The sequence below is a fragment of the Onychomys torridus genome, chromosome 6, assembly GCF_903995425.1.
Source record: "Onychomys torridus chromosome 6, mOncTor1.1, whole genome shotgun sequence".
Classification (NCBI taxonomy): domain Eukaryota; kingdom Metazoa; phylum Chordata; class Mammalia; order Rodentia; family Cricetidae; genus Onychomys; species Onychomys torridus.
This window is the reverse complement of record NC_050448.1, coordinates 111,882,650-111,910,483: the sequence shown is the minus strand read 5'-3', so window position 1 is coordinate 111,910,483 and position 27,834 is coordinate 111,882,650. Positions and strand designations below refer to the sequence as shown.

At 39.5% G+C, this 27,834-nt stretch overlaps 1 protein-coding gene across 2 annotated transcripts in view; it reads right to left on the bottom strand.

The window, feature by feature from the left end:
• Positions 1–27,834, bottom strand: part of Ppp3ca (protein phosphatase 3 catalytic subunit alpha) — a 290,646-nt gene that overhangs the window by 140,654 nt on the left and 122,158 nt on the right. For both annotated transcript variants that reach the window (XM_036189582.1, XM_036189583.1), the window contains exon 2: positions 9,362–9,562. In XM_036189582.1, the coding sequence (XP_036045475.1) occupies positions 9,362–9,562 (201 nt within the window). The remainder of the gene's footprint in view (positions 1–9,361; positions 9,563–27,834) is intronic.

Below are 27,834 nucleotides of genomic sequence, written 5' to 3'. Positions count from 1 at the left end.
TTTAATAGGTTAAGACTAAGCTAAGTCCCCCTTTTGAAGGCACTGTCTATTAATGTTTAAAACATGCTGAAGAGAATTTCAAAGAAACAAAGCCTTTGTTTCAGGATACTGATTATCTGATAATCGTTCATTTACTACATAATATTCAAATGTGCAATCAAACCTCACCTTTGAAAGATATGTGAAAACATACTTTACTGGACCTGCAAGATGATTCCGCATATGTACACCGCCTATGAGCACGGCTGCCCCTCCAGGCTACTGCCAACCAACAGGAGCATTAGTTGTGACTTTAAAAGGCCACTCCACCTTTCTATCAAGCCAGCTGTTTCAGGATAGTGGCATCCTTGGTCAAACCATGAACATGAGCCCTTGGCAGCCCTTCGTTGGCTGAAAAGCAAGTCCCTTGGTCAGAAGAGATGCTGTGTGGGATACCATGGTGGTGGATAGGCCCAGTTATGGTGTTTTGGTTTGTTTGTTTAACTTTGCCTTAAATTAAAGAATCAGATTATTACATTACAGAAGACCAAAGCAAATGTGCCTATCACTCTTGAGAAAGGAGGAAGGAACAGTCAAAAGCTCCTTTGTTGGAAAAGGCAAATAAATGACTTTGTACATCATTACGCTCACTTCTCCTCCATAAGCAACAGGAGACATTGGCTTCTGATGGCAAGGCCCAACTAAACCTACTGTGCGCAAGCCATCAGATGATATCTCAGATCAGACAGCACACCCACAAGCCACCCTAGTGATGCCTTCTAGGTAGGGGGAATTGAGTCCATTTATTAAAAATAGATTTGTATAATTTTTATTAAATTACTTATACGTGTGTGTGTGTGTATGTGTGTGTGTGTCACAGCAATATGGGAGGAGCTAAAAGGACAATATTTGGGATTTGGTTCTCTCCTTTCACCATGTGGGCCCCAGGTATCAGACTAAGGTGGTCATTCTTGGCAGAAAGAGCCATACTTGCTGAGCCATCTCAGGGGTCCCCAAAAGGAGTTTTAAATATCATAATGTCTAACACTAATCACAAAATCGAAAAGTAACCAACAGGAACACTTTCTTTAAGAAAAGTACTATCTCCCCAGGTGGAGCTCCAGGACTCCAATTGTCAAGAAAGAAGGGACTGTAAGAGTGTGAATTGTTGAGACCAAGATTGGAAAAGCACAGGGACAAATAGCCAAACGAATGGAAACACATGAATGAAACCAAAAGCTGTGGAGCCCCCAGCTGGATCAGGCCCTCTGGATAAGTGAGACAATTGAATAGCTTGAACTGTTTGGGAGGCATCCAGGCAGTGAGACCCAGACCTGTCCTTAGTGCATGAGCTGGCTGTTTGGAACCTGGGGCATATGCAGGGACATTTTGCTCAGCCTGGAAGGAGGAGACTGGACCTGCCTGTACTGAATCTACCAGGTTGAGCTGAATCCACAGGGGAGTCTTGGTCCTGAAGGAGATGGGAATGGAGGGGAGGGGTTGGGAGGGAAGGTAGGGGTGGGGGCGGGAGGGGGGAGGACAGGGGGAAACCCATGGCTGATATGTTAAATTAAAACACAAATATAATTAAAAAAATAAAAACAAAAAAGAAGAAAAATACTATCTCAAATAGAATAAAAACATATGTTTCTGACAAGACAGGTAGCATAAATAAAATGATCATATTAACATTCATTCTTATAAAGGAGCTCATTAAGTATGGTGACCCAAATTCAGGAAGACAAAACCAACATGTTCTCTCTTGTGTATGAATCCTAGCCTATAAAGTAATACACACACACACATATATATATATTACATATTTTCATATACAACTATACCTACATATATGGAATTTATGCCCATATATAGATATATATGTGTGGGCATGTGCATATGCATGTACAGTCACATATATACAAATATATAAGTTTAGGTAGGGTTTAAAAATATTGAAAAGAAACCAAAAGAATGAAAGGCGGTGAAGAAGGGCAGAGGGATGGGCAAAGGGACACACATGACTTGAAAGAGGTAAAAAGACTGAGGAGAATTTAAGACAGGGTCAGGACTGTTGGGGAAAAGAGAATCTCAGAACACATACTTGTTTGAAAATGCCATAATGGCATCTAATGCCTTGTATGGTAATTGAAAAAAAATTAAGTAGAAAAAGAATTGATCCCTAAGAACAATTCCTATTTCCCTTCCCAATAATCCTCATTTTATTCTCTCACAGCGTTTTATGATTAAAAACAAGAAAAACTCTTCAGAAGCTGAGAGTATTAAGAAAACAACAACTGTGACAAGGAACCTTCCCGAGAGAAGCCAGCAGGACAAGAGCCCTGGCAACCAAACCCTAGGTCTGATGGAGTCCAGTGACACGCCATTGTCTCTTGCACTGACATGCGCCCTGATGTCAGATGGGCAGGGATGGACCACAGAGAAAGGATTAGCCAGGAAAACTGAGTCAAAGAGTTCCCACATCAGCAGCATGGAGGCCTCATTCAGAATATTAGAGAGTATGTTATAATTCTCTGAGAAGGATATGATTATTCCCTGAGTGTGTTCACCATCATCATAAAATCAGCACACTCCTGCTGGTCCAAAAATCCAAAAATATTTTATGTTAAATTTTATGTCAATTTTCGTATGTTAAAAGTCACAGAGTAATACTTTTTGTCTCTGCTTATCTTCTTCAATACAGATTTACACACACACACACACACACACACACACACAAACACACACACACACACACACACACACTCATTCACATACACATAAGTTTAAAAAAGATCTTTTTTAAAAACATGAAATCATTTCTTACTAATTTCATATATTTAATTTATATAGTATGTCAAACTTCCAAATTACTGCATGAATACCAAGATTTAGGAAAAAAGTCAGAAATAGGGAATATAATAACAGGACACCTGCTACTTAAATTATTGATATTTAGCTGCTGTTTAAATATTGAAATGACTGACATACACAAAAATACATACCCTAAGGTTCCCGTATGTTTCCATTATGCTATTATTATAATTTACAATGTGCAAACCAGCCAAGGATTTTCACTAAAGCTATTCTGAAATAGAAGAACATTCCCACTGCAGCATAACTGTGAAGCTGAGGCACCTAGACAAGTGTCTAGGCAGAACAAGGTCTTCAGCTGTGAGACCCTCACCCACTATTTAAACCTGCAATGCAGTGCCCTGTCAAGAGCATCGTCATGACTGTTTCAGACTCAAAAGTCTCTGTCATATTTAGACCTCCCAAAACCATCTGCTTCACAAGGGCCAGTGGGGGATTCTGATCCATGTTCCCATTTGGAAATGCTAAGCATACATACCTCTTTTGCATTTGTTCAATGGAAGGTCAACTGTGCAAGACCAAGAAATAAAAAAATGGGTGAAATAGATTTTACCATTACCATCGTGTGTGTGTGTGTGGGGGGGGGTGTACTCGTACATGTCCTGCTCCCACAGACCAGGCCAGAACTGCACTGACTTGCCTGCACTGGGGCTGGTACTAAGAGTAGGCTCAGGGCTGCAGAAAGAGCCCTGAAAATCTGGCCACTGAATCTGCAAGTGGGCAGAAAGCCCCAGAGGTAATATTCTGTCCCCATGTAAACTAGGTCCATGCTGCTTCATGGTGACAAACGATAGTAGGAGAAGAATAAACACTGATCTTTTAGGTCCCACTAGGAATTCAATCCCCACTTAGCTCTCCCCAGAGTCCCAGGCAAGGGGAATTCTAATTGACGTCAGCTGCTTCAAGGGAAGGGATACCATGACCTTAAACTTGGCCCCAGGTCCACTGTCACATCCAGGAACAGAGCCAGAGGGTTCTCCTGGCAACTGCCTGACGTGCTAAATGGCAGGCCTAGCCACTGAGGGAATCCTGACCTGCACCAGGGACAAATCCCCCACTGCAGGAAGCATACAAACCAGAGAGATTAGCAGTTCACCCAGATGATGCTGGCCTATCCCCTCAGCCCTGAGAGCAGAAACTGGGTTCTAAATCCTGCTCCGCAGAAGCTGCAGCTCCTGCTCTGCCTCTGCTCTGCAGACAAAGAGAGAGTACTCTAAGTTAAAGGGGAAAAAGGGAAAGTATGACCCTCCAGAAAAAAATGCAGTCCACTGGGTCTCCGTGTGAACAATTTTACCTCAGTCAAGATGCCTTTTATGGATACTTGTTTGTAAAACACAAATTAAATATTGGTTTGAAAGTCAACATAAACAATCACTCTTTAAAAGGCTCTGTAATAAAAATCAGAGCCATTCTCCCTCCTCTGCCAAAATCAGGGCTCTTGCTCTTGGAAGAGCAGGAAGGGTTCCTGACCACTCTCCCAATAGCTCGTCCCTACCCACCCTTCTCATCCCATGTGGGATGCTAGCCTAGCTATGAACCCTGTTCCGACACACCTCTTGCTGGCCTCCTTCCTGCTGCAAATACAACAGCACTGACCCAGATCATCTGCACATCTGTCCCTTGCCCATCCACCTCTCACTCCAAGTTTCCATGAACATACCTTGCCACCATACAAAAAAGTTCATGTCAGTTTATGCTGTTATTTGCTAGCCAGAAGTCTATTGTGCAGCATTTTCATATACTAAAACAATATAGGGACTGAGTCAAACATCAGATAACCTGCTGCACTTTCTAACTTCTTTTTATATTATATATATATATATATATATATATATATATATATATATGTGTGTGTGTGTGTGTGTGTGTGTGTGTGTGTGTGTGTGTGTATATATGTATGCATGTATGTATGTATGTATGTATGTATGTATGTATGTATGTATATAGGTGCCCACATATTACCAGACTCCTCTTTTACGGCTCTTAATAAATTACACAGTAACACCTCAAGCACAAGTTGGCTCCCAGGTAGCTTTTTGTTTTGTTTTGTTTTGTTTTGTCTTGCTTTAGCTCAAAAAACCCAGTGGACACTGTCTCAGAAACTACTGCCATTTGGAAGATGAGAAAGAGTTTGGGTGTTGAGTAAGCTATACTTACAAATGTAGGCCTTTAGTTAATCAGCGCTTTGATGTGTCTATCTTTGGGCAAACATTGTTTCCTGCCACAGTCTGTCCTTGGAGGGCAGCTACCAGCCATTACTCACAAGTGAATAACCATTTATACCAAAGGTATACACCCATCTATTATGTTGAATGTCCAAACTGAGCAGTCACACTAATATCTGGTTACATATTTTTAAAACAGCATCATGTATCTATCTGCAAAGAAATAACAATAAAACACAACCCAACTTTCAGAAGAAAGTCCAAAGAAAAATGATTTTCTACCTCAAACACCTCTGACAAGAAAATACATTCTTCACAATCTATCTGCAGAATATGAATTTCCACTCTAATCAGACAATTTAACTTAGGGAAGAGAGCAGGGCTTCTTTCACACCCCCACCATCCCTTTGTCTAGCGTGGGAAACCACAAAGGAAGGCTTGTGTTTCTAAGTCCCGAGTCCAAATGGCACCCTCCAGGAAGACACAGCAGGATGCTTCCTGTCACTTCTGACCTCTTCAAAATGAAATGTACAACATTTAAAAAGAAGAAATATCAAAAAAGCACAAACCTTGGCATATTTAATCATATGTGTATGTGTATCACACATTATATATTAATCATATATGTAATCGTATATTTATTTATTTATTTCTATTCATATATATAATGGATGAATATTCAGATTGCCAATAACTAGAACTTCACTAGTTCTGGGGGTCAACTCAAATAAACAAACCATGAGCAAATTATGGCAGATGTCAGGACCACTCTGCCCTATACAGAAAATTCTTTTCTTTTTTTTTTTTTTGCTTTTTGTTTTTTGTTTTTCGAGACAGGGTTTCTCTGTGTAGCTTTTGTGCCTTTCCTGGAACTCACTTGGTAGCCCAGGCTGGCCTCGAACTCACAAAGATCCACCTGCCTCTGCCGCCCAAGTGCTGAGACTAAAGGCGTGCGCCACCACCACCCGGCTAAAAATCCTTTTCATAATAAAAAGCACAAAAGAGATACAAGAATGATAAGGGCAGCAAACACTGTACACAACATTTGCAAATTCAGTATTTGCCATTTGCTTTGTTCTGAGTTTTTACTGATCTTCTGTACTTAATGTAGAATTACACCATGTGCACACATGTACCCATAAATATGTGAAATACACACACACACACACACACACACACACACACACACACACACACACACATGCCACAATCACATAGACATGAACATTTAAAAAATGAAAAGCAAACACCCTAAAGTCACGTTTCAGGCCTTTGTCTCCCCAAAACACACTTGTGACCCTGTCATGTTCCTCACAGCTTCCCACTACCTGACCCTTGCCAGAAGAAAGGTCATTCTCTCCTTTCTTCTCTGAATTTTTTCATGTGTTGCCTCTTAAAGTGGCAATCAGAATTATATAAGGAATACTTTATCATGAAAATTTTTAAGTATAAACTAAATGGACTTTGCTGATTCAATTATCCAAACAAATAAACTCTTAGTTAAAATATAAATATCTGGCTGGCTCAGCTGTCCAAATAAAGTAAAATCTCAGAATACAACAACCATACTCCATAAAACATTACCAAGGGCTCAAGACCCCTCTTTCCAGAAGGCTTGGTGGGAGAGGCTTTCTGGACTTTGGAGTATTTGCAGGGACTTTATTGGCTGACTATTCTTTATCCAAAACCCTGAAAGCTGACATGCTCTGGTTTCTGGAATATTGGTATGGTCCCCTCTTAGAAGAGGCCTCAGGTCTGGGAAGATTCTAACTTCCAAGTTATAGCTATTTCACTTTTATTCCAAAACAGAAAGAAAAGCTTCATGATTTTCTTGATCAGTATGCTCTGTTCTTCTTTCCCAATTTGCCCATGCTTAAACTTATGTTCAGAAAGCCATGTGTTGGAGTTTGTTCCTTACTGTGGCTGCTGCGGTCTGAACACGTAGGTCTCTCTCAGATTCCTGTGTTGAAATCTAATACCCAATATGAGAGGCTCTGGAAGGCTGCATGAAAGCGACTCCACAGCTCTTGTAAAGTATCTATAGACTGAGGCCCCTGCCCTCAAGCTTCTCCCAGGTAAGGACACAGGAGAAGCCACTGTCTGTGAACCAGGGAACTGGCCCTAACCAGGGGACATTAAATCTGCCAACACAATGGTCTTGAACTTCTCGGGCACTGGTATTATGAAAGGTAGATTTCTGTTGCTTATAAAAGAGTTGGCTTTGGCTTTGGATAATTTTGTATAGCAGTCTAGGCAGACAAAGACATTGGCTTTCTAGTAAATTAAACATAAAAATGTTTTCTCCCCTTTACCGAAATGTTAGAATAAGTCCTTTTCACCCACCTTCTTTGCTACTATTATTTTATCTTTATATTCACATCAAAATGGAGTAGTGACTCCTACAAAGATACCTACTGGAGGTCCTACAAGATCCTGCCTTCATTACAAAATACAAACATCCCTCCAGGAAAAACTGTACACGGCCACATCCCCATACCGATTTCTGTACTGACTACAAGGCTTTTCTGTCCTCATGTAAAGTTATAGGGTATTGATTCATGATTTCAACGCATAATCATATCTCTGTCCTGAAATCTGCTAAAATGTCACCTGGAATCTCTGTAGAGGAGCCAGGTGTGTCCTTTGTGGAATCAAGCAGTGACGGCCCTGAAGCTATGTAAAGGATTAGGTCTCAGGGATAAAACCTCAGGAGCCTAGTTCTTCTACAATTTTTCTGGGTTTTCTTCTAGGACAGGCTAATCAAACAAAGATGGCTGATCCATCCCAGAAAACACATTACCCTAAACATTTACTGTATGTTTCCTTCTAGCTGTAATTATCACCTTCATGAACACCTACTGGGCTCATTAGTGAATTTAACATGAAATTTTCATTGGAAGCTGCACATTATCATGTGAAAGGGAGGAAAAATAAACCTAATAAGATATCCTGTCATTTATTCTTGTTGGGTAACAAATAAATGTAATCATAAAGATATTATCCAATGCTTACCCATGATCATTAAAGTGCAGAAGGCAATTATAATCAAGTTTTAAGATAATTTTGCTGCTATGGATTCTTAACTCATATTTAAAAACTAATTTTATTTCATCTCATTTTCAGAGTTTCAGCCCTGGAGAAAGCCAAGCACCACCATGTCCTTGTATCATTAGGAGGAGATAAGACAACACTCCATCGGATAACATGGAAACTGGGGCTTACTCTGGGGTGTACAGGGAAGGTTATGGCTTGCTTTAGTAACAATGGCCCAATACAGGGTTACTCCCAATAGAACAAATGCTTTCCTCTCTCTAACACTGAAACTGCTAACCAAAAGTCAACTATATCACTTTCTTGGGACTGGGAATCCTGAAGGACTTTTCAATCAGCAAAGGTCTATTCTGATACTAAAGGAAGCACATCACTGGGCTAACAGTCAAGAAGGACAGCAAAAACATATGAATACTTCGAAGATGAAAAACACAAGTGTATATGAAACACTTTCAATGTCTCCTTTCTTCCAAATATTCTGCCTTGAAATGTTTTTCCCTTGCCAAGTTAAAAATACTTTTTTTAAAAAATAAACATTTTTAGCTTCACTGAAAATAAAAACCTATATACTCAGCAAACTCCATAAACAGTATATCAAACTCTCTAGGTATTAGATGCTCTGTTTATAATAAGACTGAATTTTTATGACACAAGAGTAGCATCCTCACAACAAAATACATCTCTTTCTAAGAAAAGGGACAGCGCAAAAGCATCTAGGAAGTACACCTAGGCATAAGACAGCAGAGGAAGGAGTCCACACAGGCCTCCTTAGTCAAGTGAGTGCTTCTCCCACTTTAGTGTGGACCAGAACTCAGGGAACTTAATCAGAACATAGAATGCTGGGCCTGACCCTGGGGACTCAGAGCCTGAGAACTGACATTTGAACACATTCCCCAGTGCTAATGAGAGGATGCAGCTTAGGGATCATCCTCAAAGCACCATTCACTCTGTTTCACTTGGACATGGCCACCACCTCTGTGGGAGGCTGAGGACACTTTGTCTAACCTTGCCTTGTGGTAGGGTTTCTTTTGACAAAACACTGCCAATTAGTTATACCTACAGTAACACTGTAGTACATCACTTTTGAGATCAGAGTAACTCAATCTTGTAGACAATTAGTGAAAAAAAAAGTTTTCTAAGCACAGATAATATCCTTAATCCCTCAAGGATGCCCAGATTCAACAGGAAAAGCAGATGATGCGTACAGTGTCTGAAGGCTCACTGGTAGGTAGGATCTTTGACTGACTGTACTATACAGTGGTTCGTGAACCTTGGCCTCCATGATTGGGCCTTACCTGTGACTGGGGCATCGATATCCAGCAAGTTTTTTTCCTGTCGAAGAATCGAAGCACCCTCTGTTATTATTCTCAAGGCGACACTTTCTTCCAGCCTGCCCTCCTTCATGAGATGTGCTTTTAAGATATCCACACGAGGCTTCCCATCATTATCAAACACTTCCTTGGCTGTCAGCCGGTGACTTGGCGGAAAAGGAACAGCTGAAAGAAGAGAAGTCCAAAGGTTACTACATTAACCAAAGCACAGCCACAACAGGATGCCGACCACCAAGAAGCCACCCTGTCACTAACCAGCTAATGCTGTCTTTAATACGTTCTCCAATTAAAACGCAATCAGGGTCTGTCAAGAATTAAAGACTGCCTTCTTCCTTTGATTCGAGAAATAATTAGTGGCCATGGAAAAGGGGCTTATGATTCTTCTCAGTCAATACTATTGTTTACATATGAAAGATCCTGATTGAGTTTATTTAATCTTTAAGGAGAAAACTTCCTGTTAGGCAATCACCAATTTCATAAATGAAAACAGATCCTAAACATATGTTTATAATCCACCACAGTAGAGATGGTTTTGCTCTGCTGGGATCAATGCAAGGGATAAAGCAACTCGACAAGTTTGTCTGTTCCAACTGAAGTTGCATCTCTGAATCCAAGCCCTACTATTAACTACTCACCATTACAGAAAAGAACAGAAGTTTTAAAGCAAAAGACACAAAATGAACTGAAACTTGAGCAGGAAGTTTAAATATACATTTGAAATTATGTCACAACTCAATCCATAACACATTTGCCACACAAGCTTGAAGACCGAGGTTCAATCCCCAATACATATTTCCAAAAGGCCATGCACAGTGGTGATGCATGCCTAAAATTCCACCACTGGGGAGGCAGAGACAGGTAGATTCTAGGGTTCTGTGGTAACTGTCCAGCCACCTAGCATCTCAGGACCCAGTGAGAGACTAGGTCTCAATATGCAAGACTGAGAGTGTCCTGAGGAACAACACACACACACACACACACACACACACACACACACACACACACACACACACACCACAACTACATCACACCACACGACATTATGAAGAGTGAGGAAGGAACTAGTAACGTAGCTTGATAGGCAAAGTACATGCAGTGGAAGCATGAAGACCCACACTAGGATTCCCTAGCAACCACAGAAAAAACAGGCGTGGTCATTCACCTGCAGGAGGTGGCAAAGAGAAAGGCAGAATTTTGGAACCCAAAAGCCAGCCAATCTAGTCAAAAGGACAAGCTCTAGGTTCAGTGAGTAATAATATCTCTCAAAATAGTAAGGTGGAGGGGGACAGAAGACCCTGGCATTGGCCTTTGACTCCCTCAAGCATGTGTACACATATGCACCCACATGTACACTGCATACACAGATACAAGTATGAACACACACCTATATACATAAACACATTTTTAAAAGGAAGAACACAATACAAAGTCAGACAAAAACATCATGAAGACAAATATTATGATTGCTTAGATAAAAGAATCAAACAAAAAACCCAGGCCCTCTTCCATCTATCCTGTGCATTTGTACAGTGAACATTTCTCTGACATCTACCTTCATCCTAACATCTGTTGAATACCTACCATATGCTCTCTCTGCCATCATGGATTCACCAAGCGCCTACAGGTGCCAGGACATTCAAAGATCCACTGTCAAAGATGGGCATCATGAATTCTAATAAACAGGCCATGAGCTGCTTTAGAAACTCATTACTTGTCTATTTCATACAAGAATGCATCCATTGGACAACTCAGGTCCATTGACATCATCAACAGAACTTGCCTGTGCCACACCCACTATGCCATATTCCTAAGAACATCTTCATAAGACCCTTCTCTCAGCAAAAACACTTGATTTCAAAACAAATAAACAAGAGAACTATTCTCCTACTGTACAATATACAGCCTCAAAGAAGCAAGACTCATGAAGATACATGCCAAGAAATGTGTGCAATCTAACAGCATACCCTTGTTACCAGAGTAAAATTGTAAAAACTTTAAAAAAAAAAAAAAAAAAAAAAAAAGGACAACGACCAGGAAATAAACTTTTCCATGTGGATGCAGTCATGGCTTTCCTCACAGTCTAACCATTACACAGAGCTGGAGCAATGAAGAGTCAGTGACAGACTCCATGGGTGACCAGGAGGTTTTTGTGCCAAGACCAGTGAACATGGGTGTTATTAGCTCTGAATTCTCAGCTCTATGACCTTGGAATAGTTAAATAACCTCCTCGGCCTTCAGTTACCTTGCCCGTATAGTGGAATTATGTCCATCTGCAGAAGGTTTTATAACTAAAGGAAATAGTAAGAATGGCAACTAACAGCTACAGTGCTGTTATTCTATGCCAGGCACTGTGGAGGCGATAAAATCAGACACAATGGGAAAACTATATGACTAATAAAGCATATGTACATGTGTTTATGTATATATATAAACTCATTGAGTCCCCAGAACATTAATGTGTGGGAGAGAACTGAGGTTCAAGAGTATTAAGCACTTTGCCCAAGATAATCACCTAGTGATTTATGTGTAAACTGACTTTAAACCTAGGCAGTCTGATGCCAGGATACTCATGTTAACAATAATTATACTACTCCCCAAAAAGCACTCAAGACAACACATACTCATTAAAAAGCAATCAGTAGATCATGTTTCAGAACTTAAATTCTGAGGTGAGAGATGTTTCTTGTAGATCAACAATTTTCCTGTGACAAAATAGTCTTTATTTTCAAAGGGATATATTGAGCTGCTCTGTAACAGACAAAGCAGGATGTCAGTGCATAATCATTCCTCACAGAAGGGAGAAAAGGAGGATATTAGGTCATGGAGCTTAGAAATCCTGTTGCCATTTGGTTCCTGCCCTCGCCAATATTTCTTGCCTAGATGTTTGTTAGGAAAATGTGGAAGGCTAGAGAAATAGTTCCAGCAAAGCCTGGAAAAAGCCTGAGTTTGATCAGGAGCACCAGGCAGGCAGTCTTTCATGGGAGGATCCATCAGATACACTGGCCTGCCCGCCAACCTTGCAGTGAACTGCAATCAGTGAACTCCAAGTCCCAGTGAGAGAATTCCTATCTGAAATGACGTGACCAGTTCCTAAGGAATGATACCAGAAGCTGAACTCTGACCTCCACAGGCACTCAAATATGTGCACACTTCCAGGAATAAAGAAAGCACAGAGACATTGCAATGGCCACATTTCTTTTTTGAGACAACATCTCACTATGTAGCCATGCCTGTCTCAAATTTACAGAGATCTGCCAGGCCCTGTCTCCTGAATGTTAAAAGCATGTGCCATGACAATACACAGCAATAACTATCTTTTATAACCTGAGACTTTATGCATGTTTTGAGGTTCACAGATATCTTTCTTGCCATTTCTCAAAGTTAATTAGTCCTAAGTCAAAGGGACATCTGATGGAAAGGTGTAGAAGGGGAAACGTCAAAAAGATCCTTGGCATTAAGGGCAAGAGCTGGGTTTTAAAATAAATATCATTTCCCAAGGTGCAAGTTAGGCGACTGTGAAGGTTTAAGTGGTTGTGTGAAGCTGTCACACAAGATGGAGAGGCACACGGGAGGAAAAGAGTGAGCCCGTCAGGTGAAGGAAAGTGATGACCTCGATAAACTAATGTAGAGCAAAGGACTCGACGTGAAAGCTGCAAAACACCTAAGATGAGGCACAAAGGGAGAAAACCTAGGACAGTCTCCTCTTCAGAATTCGACTTTCTCTCAGACCTCAGACCTGGGCTCTCCCCATAGCCAAGACCAGTGCAACAACAGATTTTCCACACTTCAGTGCAACATTTTTATATTTTATCTATTATTTGTGTGTGCGCACACATGTGTGCATGTGCTCTCGAATGCGTGTGCACACCCATGCACTCACAGAAGTCCAAGGTCAGCTTGGTGGAGTGGGATCTCTCCTTCATTCTATACTTGGGTTCCAGGGATTGAACTCAGGTTACCCCGTTTGGGCAGCAAGTGCAAGCAGTTACAGGGCTTGGCTGAAGTAAAGCTACCTTTTGTGAGATTTAGGTGCTGTTTCCGAACAAACAGTATCAACAGGAGGAGGAGGGAGAGGAAAACAGCCAATAGAAGGTCGCATTTCCCATTGGCTGAGAGGAAAACTGATATGACCTGGCCTCTCAGCAGGTCAGACAGATGGCAAGTCCTGTAGGAGGCAAGCTGGGCTGCCAGGATGCCAATAATGATACGCAGAGAGGCTGAAGGCCAAGGAGAAGTTTTCCAGAACAAAAATAAAGAGTGGACTAATATTTGTGTATTTGTGCACCTTTTGGCTTCACAGGAAAAAAATACCAGCCTTCCAAAGGTCACATTTATTTGCTTTCTCTCTTCACCTAGAGCCCTACATGGAGACCTGTGCCAAATGTTGAGTAAAAACTATTTGGACCAAAGAACCCCATGTGCTTGGAAAATATTTTTTCCCCATTAACTCATTGTGAAAGTGTCTGTGCTTAACATAATAAACTTGGAGTTCTCCCTCCTTCCTTTACTTTAGACGTTGCAGTCAACTGTTTTCTCTGATATGGCTTAGACTTAGAGAAGTGAAGTCTCTGCAGGCCAGTAAAATTTATCAACAGCTACTAGACTGAGCTAGGCCTTTCTGAGACTATTTCTTTTTTGTTTTGTTTTTCTAGACAGGGTTTCTCTGTATACTTTTGGTGCCTCTCCTGGAATTCGCTCTGTAGACCAGGCTGGCCTCGAACTCACAGAGATCCACCTGCCTCTACCTCCTGAGTGCTGAGATTAAAGGCGTGCACCACCACGTCCAGCAACAACTTTTTATACTTGCCTTAAATACAGAATAATCTTAGAATACTTCTTAGAAACATGCTCCAGAGAAATGAGAACATTCAGCTTTCTCTAACTTCACCATATCTTCAAATTAATAACATGACAAATACTAGGTAAAACGTGGGGTGAGGGATGATGGAACTCTTCCATGACTAAGATAAAATTGCTTTTAAGAACAATTTTGTGGACTGGGGTTATGTTCTCCCGTCACAGATGGAGGGGGCTGGTAGGCCCATCTCCAGTGGTCAAAAGATGGAAGAGTTTTCTTTTTCATGTGACAATTCCAGCAGAGGTCAGCTATACGATGTAGAGAAATGTTTTCAGTCTTGGCATCTATTGAAGCTGCCGTCAGTTTTGCATTCACTAGCAAGAAACACCAAGTCAGAAGATTCAGCAGCAAGAGTGCTCACGGCCCTGGGTCCAGCTGATACAAGGACTGCATAGAAACCCTTCCTGAGTTTTGAATTAACTGGATCCTAAACAAAATACTATTGGGTACCAGCATCCATTTGCAGTCTCTTGCTTCTTGACCAAACCTGGTACCAACACTTTCTGTTTCTCATGTGTGAGACAATCACCTATTGAAGGGATCCCCACTATGCTACAGGAAACAAGTAAGAATCGCTGTGAGGGAAACAACTTCATGGGAAGGAGGGATGGGTTTTTGCTGTGGGACGTCTATCTGGAAAAGTTCATAAAAAGGTGACAAGAGAAAATCATGGATTTAAGAGAACTTTCTGTCCTGTGATTTTTTTTTAATAACCCTTAAGTGGTATCACATCTCAAAACCCAAACACCACAAGCTCCCAAAGGATAAATGGTCTAAACCCAGCTTGCTTGCTCCTCTCCTCCCACAACAAAAACCTGAGGATGGGTTGAAGACATGACTCACTCGGCAGTTAAGAGTACTTGCGGCTCGTCCAGAGCGCCACAATTCAGTCCTCAGAATGCAGAGCGAGCATCGCACATTTGCCTGCAACTTCAGCCCGAGGGGTCTGATGCCCTCTTCTTGAAGATGATGCATGCAGGCACTGTGTATAGAGACAAGCAGGTCCACACACATACAAATAAATAATAAAACAAAACTCCTTAGGTTTCTGCTCTATTCTCATTTTTATGTATAGAACATATGAACTTTATCTTTAGTCCTTGTAGGTAGGTATTGCTGTACCCAGACATTTTGCATCCTAAGCACAGGCTCCAAGTTAACTGGTTACCCTTTGTTTACGGATCATTAAAACAAACAGTGTTCATTCGACACTGGCTCACAAATACTAAACAAGAGTAAAGTAAAATACAAACACAGGATGAGTTTATCCATCATCAAAAGGTTACTCAGTGGTCAAACCAGTAATGTCATCAAGGCATTCTGATTTCTACGTCAGTCTCTTGACTTTGAGATGGGTATTGCTTACCACAGTACTGACAGTCATAGGTGGTTGGAGAGTGGAACCCAAGACATGCTGGAAATCTATAATAAGCCCCCTATTTAGAAGAAATAGCATGTGTTTGTGTGCATTTATCTTAGATACTTTACCATCACTGTGATAAAACACTCCGGAAAACCAAATTAAGGGAGAAAGGTTTTATTATTTGGGCTTATAATTATAAAGGGATGTAGTCCGTCCTGGCTGGGAAAACACAGCAGTGTGTGTGTGTGTAGATCTCATTAATATGCATATTTATTTAATATTAATGTTTATCTAATAACTTAAATATAATTCATTGCTAAAATCCATCCTCCCTTTTTCTTCTTACTTTTTAAAAATGCAGCCACTAGAACATTCAAAATCACAGATCCGGCTACCATATGCACAAACACTAAACAGGCATTTGTACTCCTTCCTCTCACATTTTTTTTTTCTTGCTTACCCTCCTTGTCAAGATCACAAATCATATGCAGAGCTCTTAGATAATTTAGAGGCACTATTTTTGTGAGAGAATCCCTAGAAATATTAGTATGGAGGCCAGATTGAGACCCACTGGTCTACACCATCAGCAAAAACATACAGAATGCCAGCTCCCTTTGTCTCCCCACATCTACTCCTGCTGTTAACAAACACCATGCCAGTAGATGAAAGAGAGCAGGTGAGATGTCATTGCAAGTCCAAACACGTTTGTCTCATCCCTCTCTAAAACCTGAACATGCACATGAAGAGCCCTTGTCCCATAATTCACATGGTGACTCTGCAAAAGGGCTGTCAAAGATGCTTAGGTCAGTGCATGCTAAGAAAACAGCTTAAGGCTATCACATGTCCGACATAACTTAAAACACATTCTGGCCTGACCCTAGACTGGCACGCCAATCTTGTGGGCATGGGTGTATGTCACCAACCTCTGTTCTAATCAAAGGCTGGCAGAATAGAAAGACAGAGCTATCCAAGGGGACATGGAAAGGGCAGTTCACATTTCCTACTTGTTCAGTCATCAATCCAATGCACCTGACAAAGTCAAGTTGCTCTCAGAGCCAGCTTCCCCTTTTCCAAAAGCTTACTCAGACACAGACGATAAGAAAACAACAGGCAAACTACACTCATATGGGCACGCAGCTTTGTGACCTTTGAGTCTTTTCTCCCTAACCCCTAAACAACCTTAATGTCAACTGCAAACAGGATATTCTTTAAGAAACATGAAAACCACCCACTGTGTTTGTACTTGGTTTTTAAACTTTGCTTAAACTTTGAGCCTGATTATAAATTATAATCTTTGGCAATGCAACTTCCAAAGTCAACATATATGTGGAGTTGTGTCCCCTTGCTTCTGATGACAAAATAGTACTACCTACCTAATCAATCATAAGAATCTATATAATACTTAGGCATTACTTATGAGGCCAGTCAGCACGGAGTTTGGAGAAAAGTGAGCACCAGACAACAACCTGAATTGTCTGACACAGACTCAAGAGCTGACCCTGTGGTGCATGGTAGTTGGGGGCATTGTTGGGGTCATTGAAAGAAACGTTAGAAAGCAAAAATAAAGACGAAATGAAGAGGCAAGGAGAGAGCAGGTAATAAGAATTACAAAGGTCCCTTCTCTTGTTGAAAAGGTATTATAGTGTCCTAATTTTTAGGTGAATCTAGACTAAAATATTCTGATTTAAGGTAATAATACAGTGAACTTTGTTAAGTTTGGCTATTTGAAAACACAAAATGCTAGCTAATGTACATAAAAATAGCTCTTCTGCCGGTCACCACACAAGATCAACATATGAAATATAATCCCAATCAGAATAAAGAGCGAAGGGAAGGGAAAGGAGAGGTTCTCAGGACTTCAAGATATGTTTTGGGTTCTCAGGCTGAATGATACGACCTAACTTACATGGAGTTTTAAACAATTCTCAATTTATTTGTGTATGGAGTATGTGTATACAAAGACAAACCCTTATTGGGGGAGAAAGCTAGACTCAAAGAACTACACAAGTGTCCGTAATCAGGCTCTACTTGAATCACTCATACTGACGCTTCCCACCTGTCTTGTCTGAAAATATCAAGCTTTCATCAGAGATACGAATGTCTGTTAAATCAAAATATGCATGCCTAAACATCCGATCTTATTTAAGATTCAAAAGAACGGGTCCTCCATGAACCTTTAAATAAAATGTCGACTTAGTAATGCCCTGTGTTTTTAATGTTCCTGCTGCTTTTTGACCTTATCCATCCTCACTCTTCACCCATTTCCTGTAAGGACCACCCACAGGGCCTGAAACTTAAAATATATTCAGTCAATACCCATCTGTCCGGATCACTTCTCTAGCAAACTGAAGACCTCCTTCAGTTTTCCTGGCTGTTGACAGGCAAATGCAGCACAATGGGGTTTATGCAATATCTCAAAAGGGTTCACAAAGGGGTACAATAGTGCTCAAAGCATTTATTAAAATAAGCAATTTTCCTTTTTCCTCTGGCTTGCAAACTATACATTATAAACAGTACATTTTGAACCCAATTCTAAAAATTTTTACAGGCAATTTAGAACAATTCTTTGAGGGTAAAAATAGACCAGCAGAGGAGAAATGGAGGGGGAGAAAAGAACAACACATAACAATAACAAATGTAGAAGGATGACACAATGAAACGTATTCCTCTGTATGCCAACCAAAACATAATTTTTCATATCAGGTACTAAATAAAAGAATTACAATTTCAACCAAAAATGAATGATTACAGAAAATGAGCACAAGAACATCACAAAGTAATACTTATATAGTTTGAATTTTAGAGTAACTTTCATTAAAATGTGACTATGTGTGTCTAATACTAATCCTTCCTGTGTATTTTTGTGTCTGTGTGCTCAATACCATGGCCTAAAGACACAACAAGTGATAGACCACACGGACTCTATTTGCAGTTTTGAGGGGTTTATTACAAAACAACTTTAAATTTTAATTACTAGGGGCAGTTTATTTTATTAAAATTGCAAATGGCTTATACAATAAATTATGTAATAATGACTCAACATAATTCTTTTATGAAAAATTGTAGCTGAAAATTTTTCTGTGTCCCACCCAGTCCACAGCTGCTCAGACCCAAATAAACACACAGAGGCTTATATTAATTAAAACCATCAGCCATTAGCTCAGGCTTACCACTGACTAGCTCTTACACTTAAACTCAGCCCATTTCTGTTCATCTATATGTCACCATGTGTTCCGTGGCTTTGCCTGTGTGTCATTACATGCTGCTCCCTGGATGGTGGGCTGGTGTCTCCTGACTCAGCCTTCCTCTTCCTAGAATTCTCTTTGCCTGCTTATCCCACCTTTACTTTCTGTCTGGCTACTGGCCAATTAGCATTTTATTAAACCAGTGTACAAAAGTATCACCCCACAGCAAAAAACACCTATTGTAGCAGTTTCAAAAGATTTCAGCATTGTTGAAAAACTTAACAGTGAACTAGAACTTTTTATTGTTAATAAAATTTATATACACAAGACCAATGACTTGATATGACCAGTTAATTGGTTACAAATGATTTCATATATGGATATGAGCAAATCAAAATATATTTGTTGATTTTGAAATATTAAATTGATCCCCCCCCCTCCTCCTCCTCCTCATTTTTTTCCCAGAGACAGGGCTTCTCTGTGAAGCCCTAGCTGTCCTGGAACTTTCTTTGTAGACCAGGTTGACCTTTGAAGTCACAGAGATCTGCCTGCACCTGCCTCCCAACTGCCGGGATTAAGGCATGTGCCACCACCACCACCTCCGACTTTGGTTTTCTAATTTAATAATTTTGAATAAATATTAAATGTTTTAATAAAGACTGAAGGCAAATTAGATTCATTAAAAATAAAATATATAATTGGGCGGTGGTGGTGCATGCCTTTAATCCCAGCACTTAGGAGGCAGAGGCAGGCAGATCTCTGTGAGTTCAAGGCCAGCCTGGTCTCCAAAGTAAGTTCCAGGAAAGGCGCAAAGCCACACAGAGAAAGAAACCCTGTCTCAAAAAACCAAAAAATAAAATAAAATATATAATTGAGAAGTTGTTCTTATAAGCCTATGCTACAGTGAGTTTTAAGATGTCTAATACGTATATTCATTTATGTCATGAACTAGCCCAGCTACATTGGATCTTAGTCCTAAGTGACAAAATTACAGAATATTTTAGCAAATGGCATTTATATTCATTTCTAGAGTAGCAAACTTCAAATAATGCAAAAATATCTCTGCACAGAGATGAGTTTAAGGAGAGAAACTTTTAATTTCATTTGTTTTAGGACCTGAGAGCTGACCCAGGAAGTAAAGGGCATACCACCAAGCCAGAGGACCTGAGTACAATCCCAAGGACCCACACAGTAGAATTGACAGAAGGGAGTCTTCCAAATTGTTGTTTGACACACACACACACACACACACACACACACACACACTAGCGCGCATACACACATACACTATACTTAAAAAGAAACTTAGTTTCAGACTTTCCTTTTTGTTTCTGTAGACAAATATGTCACAAAAAGAGATTAAACCTATAAAATAAACAAGAAAATATACTTTAAGATAAGGTGAATTTATTTCCCAAAGGAGTAAGTCCCTTGAGTATGATAATTACTCCTTAGAAATGAAGTCTGCCTGGGATTCTGAAACTTGATTTAACCCAGTACATGCTTTACCATGTAGAAATTCTCAACTCAACAACTCAAAACACAAACCAGGAGTAAAGACTTTCCCTAAATTAAAGTTGAAAACAGTAAATTTTAATATTATATTAAAATATCTAATAAAGATGAACTTTAGAAATCATTAAAATAAAAACAGATATTTCTTGTAACATGATATGAAAATAAAATCTATCCCCACACAGGATGCTCACATTCATCACAAAACCTCAAACATCATACATTTTCTATGACATCATGATTACCTACTGGCCCAATACTCTGGTATTAAAACATCTACAAACATCACAATTTTTAATGAGTAAATTTCTCTTGTTTGAAAGGATCTTGAAAAATGTACCCAAATGATAGAATCAATTCTAAGTGTATTTAAGGATGCCACCTAGTTACCAATTTTGTATATATATAAAAAATTCATAAAACCATCACAGAACTTTTTTTAAAAAATGCATCACAGGGAAGAAAAGACTGAACAGTTTACCTCTTCACCACTCTCCAGAGAACTGAGCATAGAGCTAAATCCCCAAGTGAACCTGATTCTCTCCTACCCTGCCTTGGCCAGCCCTCCTCCCAGGAGGCTCTGTAGCTGCCTGTAAGAAAACAAGAGCCCTGAAGGCACCTCCTTAGGAGTACTGCTTACCTAGTTTTCCTCAGGTGACCAAACCTCAGCTCATCATTGCATCTGGGCTATTTCTAAGAATCACTCACTCGGATAGGAAACAGCATGCAGGAGGCCTCAACTCTCTCATTTTTATGCATATACAGATCTAAATATTAAGGTATTTTAATGGATATATCCGACGATAAAAATTCTAAATTATTTTCCTTTATTCCATTCATCCACATTCTTTTGTTTTTAATCATTGAAGACAGAAAGTGAGAAGTTTATTGGTAAAATTATAACTGTGTACATTCCCAGCCATATGCAGGTATACCTTGTACATTAAAAACTTTGAAAGACTGAAGAAAATAGATTGTTAAAATTATAATGCCATGTGAAAATTTATAAGTAACACAAAGGAGTTAGCCAAGGAGTCAGTGGGTCACTGCTGCTTAGAAAACATGAAAACAATTAAGTAGAAGTAGTCACAATAAAATCTATGTGTCTAGTGCAGAGCTTTGATGTCTGACAAATATTCAACCAATGTGTTTTAGATGAATGAAATGCTGAATGGATTGCTCTCATTACCTCACCCACAATTTAGACAACATTCTGTGGTACTACACACAATATGGGTAAACAGAAACAAAATGTGACTTTGTTCAAACATGAAAGTAACTTTAAGAAATGATAGACAATTGTCAAAAGTCAAAATAGCTCAGAAACAGAAACTTTCCTTTGGTTCATGTTTCCTAAAGAACCCACTACTATGAAGAGACTGTCTATGCATACAGAGGGATGGGTGCGGGGCCATACAACAAATGACACAGTATGTGAGCAACAGATAAAAATTCCAAAGGGGAGGCAGGAAAGGGTATAGATATGGGATGGATATGGAAAGGCTTGGTCACAGGCAAATTCTAGTGTCTACAATGTAGGGCATAAAGTGAACTTACTAACCATAACTATGATGCTGTATCAGTAAAATGTACTCTTGAGCTTTCAAAAAATGCTCTCAAGGCACAACCTCTGAGAAGTTTAAAATGCATTTCAAATTTCAGTTAGCAAACATTTCCCTAGTTAGTAAGATTTTTATTGATATGGGTTTATTACTGAGTTTTAAATATCTGGAAGTTAATAAGCTAATTTTCCCTTAGAACCCCAACATATCAGAAGTAACTCAAGGAGGTACAGGCTACCTGTGACAAAACAGAGTCCAAGTCTTATGAGCAGGGATTAATGAAGAACTCACTGTGAAACGCAGAGTCCAAAGTAGCTAAGAACTCCAGTGTGTATGCCACTCTAACACACGATAAGATGAACAGAGCAGCATAACTGCCATGGTATATATGGGAGTGGTGAAACCATCATGATTGAGTGTAGAAGTGATCAGAGTTAACACTGAACTGCAGACACAGACTACGTTCAGTGTGAAGTAACCACAAACACAACAGGAGATGCTACAGTGATTGCGCCTGTCTGGTACTTTACAAGAGTTCCTTCCGGCACAGACGAGAAGCACTGAGGCTCATTCTTCAGATTTCTTCTTCTCACTACCCTCCTGACCCACAGCACAAGCCAATGCCTAGAGAGGGGCAGCAATCCTCATGGCAAAACCCATGCCCCTCAGTCTACAGAGAAGGGAGAGGCTATTTCAGCATATGACAAAGAAAGGAATGGTGGCCTGGAGTAAGTGGAGCATACAAGGTTACAGTTTTAAGTTTATCATGGCCGGAAGGGACACCAAGGCACTCCCATGATGTCCCTGATGGGAAACAAGTCACATTTTGTAATGGTTCCTTATTCCAGATTACTACATGGAGTATGCTGATGCAGACAGGTAAGCTTGTAACAGCATTTTAATGCAGTATCATTAAACAGAACTGTAAATGACTTACTGCTTAAAAGATACAGAGCTTAGGACCAGTAAGATTGCAAAGTGGCTAAAGGATCTTGTCACGGAGTCTGATAAACTGAGTTCAATCCCTGAGACCCACAGGGTAGAAGAAGATAGTAGACTCCTGCAAGGTGTCCTTTGAGCTCCACATGTGTGCCCTGGCATATGTGTGCATGCACCACCTACACACATCATGCTAAGTAAGTGTAAAAGTTTAATTAATATGAATGTTTACAAAGAAGTATGTCCTTGCTATATAAAGCTTTAGCCTGAGGAGGTCAGAAGAGGGCAGCAGACCCCTGGGAACTCGAGGTACAGATGGTTGTAAGCTACCATGTGGGGGCTAGGAATCAAATCTGGGTCCTCTGCAAGAGCAGCAAGTGCTCTTAACTGCTGAGCCAACTCTCGATCTGCTCAGATATATAATTTAAACATGAAGGATACACTCACTCTTTAATTACTGAAAGAAGAAAGGTCACATAATCTGTCCAAACAAAATATACATGAGCATGAAACTAAAAGACGACTTCCATGAGAAGAAAAAATTGACAAAAATACAATACTGTTTTTCCCAGTGGACAGATCCATAATGATTTTTATGATAGTCACTTTAACACTTTCATCATAGTGCCCAAGTATAGTAAGCGTTCCCAGAATTTTTAAACTCCAAAGGTTTTATGACCTGAGGCCTGAGGAAGAGAAATCCGAGTTTAGCTTACTAAGGTATGAAAGTGTGTGTGTGTGTGTGTGTGTGTGTGTGTGTGTGAGAGAGAGAGAGAGAGAGAGAGAGAGAGAGAACAAAATCCTCCATAGCATGAGCGTTTTACTAGTGCAAGCCCTCATAGCATTGGCTATTGTGACTCCCCACACAGCCAAGGGGGACCCAATTATTACTCTTTCACCAAATGATAAACAAAACAATAATCAGTAACCCAACATCTTCTGAACTCCCACACCACTAGATACTAATTACCCTGAGGGGTTCCTGCCCAGGAGACAGAAAAAAGTGTGTCCCAGAGGCAGAGATGGAGACTGGGAGCTGATGAATTACAGGCCATGAAGATGCATTTTGAAAATACAGTCTTGAATTTCTCTTCTGGTAGATAACTTTCTGTTGAAGATACAGCTATTAAATAAGTATTCATAAGGAAACAGGGAACGAGGTGTTTGCTATGGACACCATTAATCAGGCACAAAGTCTCAGGCCAGATTTGTTCACAAGCAACAAAGGCAGAAAGATGTAAACAATTTCAGGGCCATTGTTTATTTATATGTTGAAGCAGCTCATATAGAAATGTCAGGAGACAACAAGAATCTGCTAAGATTAATTTTGTGAAAATTACTGAGAACAGGTATCTAAGAACATGAAATATTAAAAATGTGATTACTATAGGATCACAAATGGCACAAAGCAAAACTGCATACTTTCTTTACAAAAATGTAAATAGCCCAAAAGATTCTTAAAAAAAAAAAAAAAAAAAGGCATATTGGGTCAAGCATGAAGTAAATAAAGGGTTTAGAGGGTTTGGATTTCCACTGTGATTTCTTCTTCTGTACAAATTTCCTGGGAAATCACTTAACAGACTCTTAAGAGTCCATGACCTAGAGAACTTCAAGTTCACTCTGCCAGACTTGCTTCATCATCACCATGGCAACCATCTAGTCTGGTTCCTTGGTTGTACTCTGGTCTAGATTATTTCAATAACTGCCAGACTACTGCTCCACATTGCAGCATTATCTCCTCATAACTGACCCTATTCTCACAGCCAAAGGTCAGGCTGCCCCTGCTATTCAGTGTTCCAGTTAGTAACTCCATGAATTCACACACATTTCTTCCAGTGATATTTAGGTGAAGGGCAAGGGGCACAAACTCGGAGTCCAGACTGCTTAGGGAAACTGCATCATCTCAAATAGTCTCACTGCTCTGTAGTACAGCTTCCTTTTTGTAAACAGAACATTAAACAAATGGATATTTGCAAAATGCTTGGGCCATGATTTACATAATAATACTTCCTGTGTATTCCTCATGATTAGCCAATGTCTTTCTTACCTTTCTCATCACGTGACCTCAGAAACATTCCTATTCAAATGTCATGTCTAAAAATAAGTTATCTTTCTGTATAAATGCTGCACAGGTTTAAATTACCAAACATTTAATAAAATAACCTTTGGTCATCAGTTTTCTTTAATGGTGACTGATCTGGGTTTTTGTTTTTAAACCAAAAAGCAATTGCCACCTCCATTAATTTTCTTATCTCTCATATTCAGAAGACATTCCACAAATCACTGGACAAATCCTAAACTGTTTTAATATGCAGAAAGCTGAACTGTATCCCTCAGAATCATTTAATTTCAGCCTCCAAATTTCCAAATGGAAAAAAAAATTAAGAAAAAAGAGAATAAGAGGTAACAATACTCACAATAATGCCAAACTACTATGGCAGTAATCAGTAGCATCTTGGATACAGTCTAGATATTTCATATATGCTATTTCATTAGCACATCATGAGAATATGATGTAGGTAATATTTTCCTATTTTTCTTACATAAGAAATAAAATTATTTTACAAAGTTCACATAGACAATAAGGAGAGGAAGCCCAGGCTCCCTGCACAATCACTGTTTGAAGGGCTGTGCTCTTAACTCTTGCTCATCTCTACATAAACTGTTACCTAGATGGGAGTCTACAGAGAATTAAGGGTAGCCTGAAGAATGCACTTAGCTCCCAGCTTTCCTGAAAAAATCCCTTTTTTCTGAATTTACTGTTCCTACCCACTTCCTAAACCATTTGTGCAATGATTATCTCACGTATGTTTCCCACCTCACTGTGTAATTCTTTAACACAACAGGATCTAGGCCGAAGGCAGGTCACTGTTTCAACAATTTACTCAAATATTGGCACCACATTCAGAAAAAGAACAAATATTACATTATTATATCATGATCAATAACTGATTCATTACTTAGCTTACAATGATACCATTTTGCTTTTGTTTGGCCTAGATGGGCTGATCCACAGTTAAGCAAGTCCTTCAGAATAATTCCACCAGGCCTGGCTTCTGTAGATTCAATATTTTCTGTCTTGGATAGCTGCTACCTCATAGACAGGCCTGTAATTTTGTTAAAGTGCACTTCTTCTAGACTTAGTCCTTAAAAGCTTTTTAGCCAACCTGTTGTTGACAATTTCAAGCAATACGGAGCAGAATCCAAGCTCTAAATGCAGTGAGGTGTAGTGGTTATTAGTTCTGAATTATGTAATTGCTACTCTCACATTTGGGCAAGATATGGCTGTGTCCTTGAGGAAACCTTTATGAAACCAGTTCCCACAATCTCTAAAGGGGAATTGGGATTAGTTCTCTCAAAAGATTGTGGAAGGAAGATGGTGGAAGGATGTCATGAAGGCAGACTTGCCTCAGGTGCTCATGCAGCACTCAGTCTAAAGAATGAACTCAACTGTTTAAGTACACACACTTTCTGTTATTTGTTTCTCTTGTGTTGCAGTGGATTCCCACTGGTTCCATTTGCTCTGGATGCTAGTAGTTTGTTGTGAGCCTGAAAATTCTCATTATACTTGACGTATTTACATCTCAAAAAACTAGAGCACTGTGTAAACACTAGTGCCATCAAACTTAAAGGGGTAAAGGCAAAGAACTATTTTTAAAACCAGAATTTAAAATGATACCCAAATTGTTGAATAATCAATATTACTATCCATCTTCATTGGCAAATAAGAAAATTATGTTATGTGTATTGTTACCTCAGAGGAGGGTTCCAAGGCACCACACACACACACACACACACACACACACACACACACACAGAGAGAGAGAGAGAGAGAGAGAGAGAGAGAGAGAGAGAGAGAGAGAGAGAAAGAGGCTGACTCGACAGACAGACAGACTATAGGGCTTTCCAAGAAAGACAGATTTTATATATAGACACATATTTCTGAACTACAGTGCTGGACTAGTTTACATTTTATAAAATATAAAGCCAAGATATAAATAAACACAAAATGTTCTAAAAGAAGAGATTCCAGAATATGTGTTAAAATGGCTAATGTGTGGCTTATTAACTGTGGCATGTTTTTCAAATGATGTAGACCTTTGTGACTATGTTGGAAGGTGATAAATATGGTCAAATTTACCAACTTTATTCTCACAAAACTCAGTTTAAATGATATATATTTACAGTGTGCTTTAAGAAAAACTACTATACACAAATTAAGTATATTGAAAAAAATGTTAGCTCATACTATCATGAATTCTTAGTAATAGGATCAGAAAAACTGGTCAGGGAGTTTAGTCAAAATCATAAACATACTAGATTCTCAAACTAGTATGCCATGATGTATTTATCTATCAATTAAAAGTAGCTGCAAAGGTCCACTTATTTCTGATGTCTATGTATTCAGCCACACACTGTACTGTCATACAACAAATGATGATTTGGCCCATTGGTAGAACACTTGCTTGGCACATGTGAGGCCTTGGGTTTGATTCTCATACTACACACACTAAGAGCCTTAACATCACTTACTGAACATGGTAAACAGTGCCTATTCATCAGTATATGGTGACAGCCATATAATACTTGTTTAAGTTGATATGATCTGAAGATATAGAGTAGTATGTGGTATCTTCAAAACCAAAACAGCTTAATATAACGTAACATAATTTCTGATCTCTGATTTCTCTTCAAACTACCTTGGCTGCCTTGGTGATGCTACAGATGAGCACAAGGAACAAAAAGCCACTTTATGACTATGACATTTTCAATTTTAATACAATATTGAACATTAGGACAATATCCATGCATGCGTTACACTTGCGAAATATTTTCATGTGATAAGTAGCAATGGTGATAAGGAATGTTCAGCATTCCATAGCTTAAGAAATGAATTTATGCTACATGTAGATAACTCAACTCCCATGTATCCAGGAGATAACCTCCAAGCTTGATCTGAAAATGCCCACATGCCTCCTGCAAACCAAAGTCTGTAAGAGGCAGCGGCATTAACC